The sequence below is a fragment of the Stegastes partitus genome, unplaced genomic scaffold, assembly GCF_000690725.1.
Source record: "Stegastes partitus isolate 25-593 unplaced genomic scaffold, Stegastes_partitus-1.0.2 Scaffold825, whole genome shotgun sequence".
NCBI classification, from domain to species: domain Eukaryota; kingdom Metazoa; phylum Chordata; class Actinopteri; family Pomacentridae; genus Stegastes; species Stegastes partitus.
Genome location: NW_007578556.1, coordinates 187,887 through 195,541, shown reverse-complemented (window position 1 = coordinate 195,541; position 7,655 = coordinate 187,887). Strand labels below are relative to the sequence as shown.

General features: G+C 46.0%; 1 protein-coding gene across 1 annotated transcript in view; it reads left to right on the top strand.

Annotated features, from left to right (window-relative positions):
- The window catches only part of LOC103365304 (integrin beta-1-like), an 11,969-nt gene extending 5,726 nt beyond the window's left edge, over positions 1-6,243 (top strand). Inside the window, exons 8-14 of the mRNA XM_008292714.1 lie at positions 1,200-1,295; positions 3,180-3,269; positions 3,370-3,510; positions 3,661-3,866; positions 3,971-4,212; positions 5,671-5,837; positions 6,178-6,243. Of these exons, the coding sequence (XP_008290936.1) occupies positions 1,200-1,295; positions 3,180-3,269; positions 3,370-3,510; positions 3,661-3,866; positions 3,971-4,212; positions 5,671-5,837; positions 6,178-6,243 (1,008 nt within the window). The remainder of the gene's footprint in view (positions 1-1,199; positions 1,296-3,179; positions 3,270-3,369; positions 3,511-3,660; positions 3,867-3,970; positions 4,213-5,670; positions 5,838-6,177) is intronic.
- Positions 6,244-7,655: the final 1,412 nt, after the last annotated feature.

Sequence of the window (7,655 nt, the reverse complement as noted above, 5' to 3'; positions counted from 1 at the left end):
TTTTGGTTTTATGGCCCATTTCTATCGTATGGTTAAGTTTTATATTTAATCATCCCTATTACCAGCGACAGCAAAACAGCTTTGATAAACCACCCAAATAAGCAGGCAAACAAAATTTGTACCTAGCTTAAAAATAAGCCCACTGTCTGGCAAATAAAGACTTTATTCTATTCACTCGCAGACAAACAAGCAAGCACTGGAAGGAGAGTAAATATCAGATTTCCATTCATTACATGGACTGAAACATGATTTTAATAGGTTAATAATTTTACCTCGGAGCTGTCAGTCAGCCGTGAGCTCTTCTCACTCGCAGGAAAATCAAATAAATTGCGATATCTCATGCGTATATTCACAGACAAAGACCAAAGCCTTAGCTCAACAGATCAAGCTGTCACAGTGCTGTGTGTGTGTGTGTTTGTGTGTGTTTTCGTTCTGTTTGAAGCACGCTTTGTGTTGCTGCGGTCCCGAGGAGCACGCGGTGTTTATCCTATGGACCAGATATTGCAACGCGTGCTAAATTGATTCCCATCTCCAATCCTAGCAGTGAAATAGAGGTCCGGGCAGCTGCAGACAGAAGTCAAAGAGAGTGATTTAAAGGTCAGAATAAACAGCACAGTTCCCTGGGTAAAGAAGATGCTGACAGGCACACCCTGATGGGAAACAGCTGGAGTGTTTGTGGAGTAATTCAAACCAAAGCTTTCATCTCTTAATCTCGCTGTGTTTGTGTACCGCCGTGGTGGGTGCTGGGAGAGAGTATGTGTGTGCCGATTTTTTGTGAGTGTATTTCTTTATCCCCCCGTGTGTTAAACATCCATATAGGCCTCTCATTAGATTCACGAGAGTGTTATGTGTCTTGACCTTATTCCAGTCCAGGCAGTTGACAGGTGGAGTGAATATGGATGCATTATTAATCTATTTCTGTCTGGATAAATGGCCACCCAAGGCTGGAAATGGATGTGCGAGATGCGGGTGTCGCTCCTCCCTGAATGGTACTTATTTATCTATTTGGAGGGAATGGAAAGTCTGTCAGGGAGAGTGAATGAAATGAGCAATAGAAGGAGTTGTTAGATGGGAGGGAAAGGGGGAGGACAGCAATAGAGGGAAGAGGGAGAGCGTGCTTAACTACTGATTACACATATATATCCTGGCCTGACTGTTATGCATTGCATTCTGCATCTGCCCCGACTCCCCTCCGTCAGGACTACCCTTCGCCGGCTCACGTCGCCGAGGCACTGAGACGGAAGAACATCCAGATCATCTTCGCCGTCACCGAAGAAGTCACGCACCTGTACGAGGTACCGGGCAGGGGCTATTTCTGTTAATTCATCAAGTGTTCTTACCTAAATATATGCTTTAGTGTTGGGGTGAGTTGTTTTCCATACACCTGTGGGCAGAAGTCAAGCTGCCATTACTGTGATGGCGCCTGAGTAAACCGGTAAAATTAGGCTGCAGAAAAGTTTTCCAACAACTTGTAGGGAGCGTTTGCCCAAGGCCTTCACCACATTATATCTCAAAGTAATCTATTGTTCCCTCTGACTTCTAATCTTTTCACACATTGCCAAGATGTAAATAGATGTTGAATTAGAATGGCTGCAATGAAGGAAATTATGGTGACGAAGCTCTATAATAACGGATCTGCAAAATAAAGCTGCAGTAGGCAGAAATCTGGAAAGGTAAAAAATAAGAAAATGTAGCATCCATTTGTGGCCTCACCCAGGATTTAAACCCTTCTCCTCCAAGTAAAAGTTGTCAATCTCAAGGTCAGTTCATGGTTTCTACATGACCGATACCGATTTTAAAAGCGAACGGCGGCCACACATGTGATTCTACGTCTACGTGAGTCTGTATGGAGCACAGGAAAGCACATGGAGCTCCCGTGTTTGCAAAAATCTGTCTGTGGCTTTGCACTTTTTACAGCATATAGCAGCTAGTTAGAAAGTGGGATACAGCACAGTGTAAGCGATTATACCTGAGGTGTGCAGCCATAGCACGGGATTTCTGGATAATTTGGAGCTTCCTATGTGTTGGGGTGCCGTCGATGGAAAAATCAAAGCCCCTCCACATTCTGGCAGCAACAAGTTGAATTAAACCTGCTGTAATTATGAATTAGAAAGTGTGGATGACAAAAAAAATCTCCCCAAACTATCTCTTATTACAACAAACAGTAGTTTCAAGCCGCATATGATTTCCGGCACACATGCAGTTGTCACGCTTGCCGACGGAGAGTCTGCAGATTGTTGCAGACTTGGGTGGATGACCAAATTAAGCTTTGAGATCCTTGCGGTTGCAGAAAGCATGAATTGGCTTTAACTCTATGTGCCACCATATCCCACTCTCCCCATAGACCTCATCTTTTCTCCTCTGATTAGCGAAAAGCCCTTTGATTGCCTTAAATCATCAGTCGGGGGGGAGACTTTCATAAGCCTGAAAATGAAGACTTACTTGAATTACAATATGCTACCTGGTTCGTATGGAATTTTGTCCAACAATGCCAGAAAAATGCTGCCTACCTCAGCTTTAACTCTTGAACGTAACACTGGTTAGCGGCTGGCAGCACAGGATTACATAAATCTAACAATGCATTTATTAAATGTGAAACACTTTCCTTACTTTTTGGCCAACACAACCCAAGTTAACGTAACTGGTGAATATGTTGGGGACTACTTTCAGGTGCTTAAATCTACAGCAACAGGATGATGCATGTGAGAAGATAAACTACAGTGCACTGTAATGACTGAACACGCCACGCAGTACAATGGTGTGGCACATCAATACGTCTTCACACAATGGTGGAGGTCAATGGAACCCATTAACAAGCTTATCTGGCTTGTGTTGTCTGTGTCGTCTATACGTTGTTGTTCAGTTCCTTTATAGGATTTGCAGAATATCGACAAACTCGCTCTTTGTCATTCACGTGTGTCCAGTGGAAGTCAATCAAGAGTGGTAGCATTTAAGTTTTTTTCTTTTAAATTCTACACCTATACCTACATCAGAGGAGGCGATTTACAACCATGACTAATGTGAGCGCCCGTGCTTTGACTCTGCATTCAATTCTTCGTTGCCACTACAGTGATGGAAAGGTTGCTAAAAAGAGTTGCATATAAATCAGCTGGCAGTCCGTCAATAAACACATACCGTATTGATTCGTTTATGTTGACGATACCGTTGCTTCGCTGCAGGGCCTGAGAAGCGTCTTCCCAAAATGTGCGGTCGGAACGCTTTCCAACAACTCCCACAACATCCTGCAGATAATTGTCGAAGCATACAATGTAAGCCAAGCCGAGACTCCCTACAAGGGTCATTAGCCTCATGTGTAGCCTGCTGACACTTCCTCATCTTTTAAGAGGTTAACTGCTTTATCGACTACAGGCGCTGACCTCTGAAGTTGTTATGGAGAACAGTAAGCTGCCACCGGGCTACTCCGTCTCCTATACTTCCCGCTGTAAAGGCGGCGGGCCGAGGCACGGCGAACAGGGGAAGAGGTGCTCCGACATCTCCGTAGGTGACGAGGTGTGTGACTGGCCCTGTGTGTGGTAAATTGTCTGAGCGCTGCTGTTAGCATGTGGCCATTCGCAGTTGAAGCGATGATAATGCAAATTATGATTACCTCATTAGTGGGGCATTATAATTGTGCTCAAGGAATTCTCACCTCCCCTCTAGGTGAGCTTTAATGTAAGCATTACAGCGCCTCGGTGTGTGACTGCTTCACAAAGACCATCCCGTGTTATTATTAAGCCCCAAGGCTACGGCGAAGAGGTTGAGGTCCTGCTGAGCCCCATATGCGAGTGCTCGTGTCAAAAGGATGTGGTCCCACACAGCCCTTCATGTAGCCATGGCAACGGCACTCTGGAGTGCGGCGCGTGTAGGTCGGTGAAGTAGCTTGATGGCATCAATTTTTGCTAACAAGTCTTATTTCAGGTTCTCCGGGAAGGAAACGGGCGACGGATGTTTTTGTTTTTCTGTGCTGCAGGTGCAACCAGGGGAGAGTCGGGGCCTTCTGCGAGTGCGATCGAGAGGAGTCGGGCGAGGCGGTCGAGTCGCACCTTTGTCGCCGCGGTAATGCATCAGAGGTGTGCAGCGGGCACGGAGAGTGTGTTTGTGGGAGGTGTGTTTGCGGAAAGAGCAGCAAAAAGCCCAACAACTACGGGCAATTCTGCGAGTGCAGCGATTTCGGCTGTGATCAGCACCGAGGCATGCAGTGTGGAGGCACAGGTAACACAAAAGTCATGAATATAATGTAGATTCTGAGGGGTGGTTTTTGATTTCTGTCATGTTTTTGCCACCCCAGGACGGGGCAGGTGCGTGTGCGGAGAGTGCAAGTGTCTCCCGGCGTTTCGTGGCCAAGCGTGCGAATGCCCTCTCAGCTTGGAGTCTTGTCTGTCTGAGGATGGACAGATTTGTGGGGGCAGAGGCGATTGCCACTGCGGGACCTGCGTTTGCCGTGACAACCGCTTCCAGGGCCCGACTTGTGAGCTTTGCCCTTCCTGCCCCAGCATGTGTAGCTCGCACAGGTAGCGTGACCTTAATAGTTCTAAGAAAATTAAGCAAAAATCAGGGGGAAAGTTTCACACCCCTGTCAGAAACTTCTCTACTGCATTTACCTGATACTTGAGAACAAAAAGACTCCAGAGAACTACTTTTTTTTTTTTTTTTTGCCTCGCTTACTAAATGCTGCCTCAGTTCTAATTACACAGATGGTTCTTTTCCACAGAGAATGCGTCTTGTGCAGGGCCTTGGCGCTGGGCTTGAGTCCAGAGGAGTGTGCGGCGAAGTGTGCCCACCTCAACGTCACCTTGGTAGGTCAGGCCGGTGTCTTAGCAACTGTACACCCCTCTTCAAGCCTTCACAGGTGTATGGAAGTGGACACAGAGGGCTGCAGAGTGCACTTTCTGCTGAGGGCTGGAGAAAAAGAAGACTCTATCCACGCTCGTGTGGCTCTCGAACGAGGTAAATCGCTATTTTTGAGGACTGCGCCGGCGTATCAACATTAAAACAACTGTCAGTTGCGGCAGCTCTGGGGATTTTCCCTTTTTATGTTAAAAAAAAAATACTGATCTTAAGTGTGTCATAATAATAATAAAGCACAAAGAAAGGCGTCTTGTAAGGGAGTCTTGTAGATTAAGATGGTGTCAGGTGTGGCTCATTGTGCAAAATGCAAGCTGCATAATGTTACTTTAAATGGTCTTTGTATTCTGTAACCTACTTTCTGTAACCTAATTTTGTTTGAAAAGTTATTTAAACCTGGAGTGCGGAACTTTTGGGACCCCCTTCTGGCAATGAGAGTAATTACATTAATAACATACATCATCATACCCTGTAATCTTTCTGTTAAGCATCGACTTCTCTGTTTTTTTTTTAATCTTGGACACTTCCTCGCTATATTCCTCGTTATGTTTGCTGCCCTCCAATCATTGCCGGTAGCCATCAGATTCAAAATTGCATTAAATTGCAACATACAGAGAGCTTCACCTGCTGCTGAAAGACTTAATCAGCATTGCGTAACTTCCTCAGCAAGCCCCTTGAATGTAACATATGTTCATTTATGTGCAAATGTCCCGCACTCCAGCTTTAATGACGCCACAATGAGATTGAACAAGCGCATTAATTCCATCTGAAATGCCAGACAATGTGCGTTTGATAAGGAGCCCCCGTCTTCCTTTGTCTGTCAAGAATGCCCATCAGGTCCAAATGTGATCCTGATTACTGCAGTGCTATCAGGCTCTGTTGTGGTGCTGGGTGTGGCTTTGTTGCTGCTATGGAAACTACTCACCAGCATCCATGACCGCAGGGAGTTTGCCCGCTTCCAGAGAGAGCTGGAGCAGAGACGCTGGAACAGGGTGAGCCCTGCCCAAACAAATCCTTCTGTCAGTGCCTGTCTGTCAGACGGCTGCACAATAAATGCAGGACTGTGTGTCTTTGGTGACACTGGTACAGGGACATATTGGCCACTAACACGATAAAAACAAGGCAAATTTGATACAGAGGCAACAGAAAACAGAGTGAGAGAGCAAAGGAAAGGCATGCAATATAGGAGAAACACACCACACATTCTCCCTGAGACAACAAAATGTGACGTGTAACATACTTGATCGCCCACATCCTCAATTAATCAGCACTGTTGTGACACAAAATGAAGGTTAATCGCGTCGAATGACCCGTGTTTCCGCTCCGTTGCAGAGGGACAACCCCATCTACAAGAGTGCCATCACGACCGTCGTCAACCCGAAGTATAAAGAACAGTGATAGCGGCCGTGGAAGGAGATCTACTTCTCCATCAGGATCCCCCGTCGTGAAGCACAATGAAACATCCTTTGTCTGAACTGTTGTCAGCAGATGGCCCAACTTGTTCTGCAGGAGGAGGGTGAAAACGGATGTTGATGTCTGACTTACTCTCCTTTGATCTCAATATGCAACCCCCGGACTGCTAGTCTCCAACCCTTCCCTTCGCTGCATGCACGGCACGCACACAAATTCAAGCAGCATCCATCCCCCACCACCACCACCACCACCCCGACTATGTAAGCAGCTTCTCAGACGTGGCTAGTTGTCTGCGGGATACATGCAAAGTTAATGCCCTCACATTTAAAAAATCCACAAAGGCTAATTGCATATAGTTAAATATTTTTGCAAGGCACACGCGAGGAAACTCTCCCATATATGCTGACGGTTGGCTCAGCTGTGTAACTTTGGTCTCAGAAGGCGAGAGATAGTGAGGTGAGCATTCTGCATTCTGCATTGTAATTCGAGCAGACGCACCGGGTCTTTACGTGGGCCTCCACTGCCCTCTAGATGAGAGGAGACGAAAGTGTTCCTCCAGCTGGAAGTGATGAAGCAGCTTCCTATTCATTTACACTTCACCAGAGTCATAGGGGACGCTATTTTTTGACACACAAAAAAAAGCCAGACGCTTTCGTATTCCGGCGGACAACTATGAATTTGTCAAGCAGACGCGCCGAAACCAATATACAACAATATACCGGTGCAACTTCACCAGCTAGTGCATGTGCCAGCCACTTTGCCCGAGCACTGGGCTGAATCGTGTAAAACGCAGAGAAACAATGGGATGTTCAGATCTAAATGGATATTAGGGTTTTTTTTTTCTTCCACTGCCTACAGATGGCTGCTGATGACCTTGCTGGGAGAGTTGAGCAAAGCAATATTAATCATAGCGATGCCTCCTCCACTCCCACAGCCACTGAGCAGGCGTGCATGCAGCTTTAACAGCCAGTGGGTGGTGGGAGGCGGCGGCGGTGCTGCTGGTGGTGGTGGTGGTGGTGAGGCATCACAAGAAAATGACTCCATATGTTTCCACTATGCAGCATTCTCTTTCAACTGTGTCTGATTGTAGAAAAAAAAAGAAAGAAAAAATGGTGCAAATATGGCATCATTATCATCACAGGCAGCAAGAGGCAGCCCTGCCCTGCGACATGTGAAGGGGGCAGAGATAGGAGGGTGGAGGGAGGTGAGGCGGTTACATAACAAATACTGCAACCATGTTAGAAAAAAAAAAAAAAACAGAGAAGAAAAAATAAAACACTGAAGCTTGCATCTGATCGCTTGTTGTGGCATGAATAAAATTTCTCATGTGTCATTTTTTAAATCAGATTTTCTTATTATTTGAATGCATCATTTAAACACTGAACTCCAATAAAGTT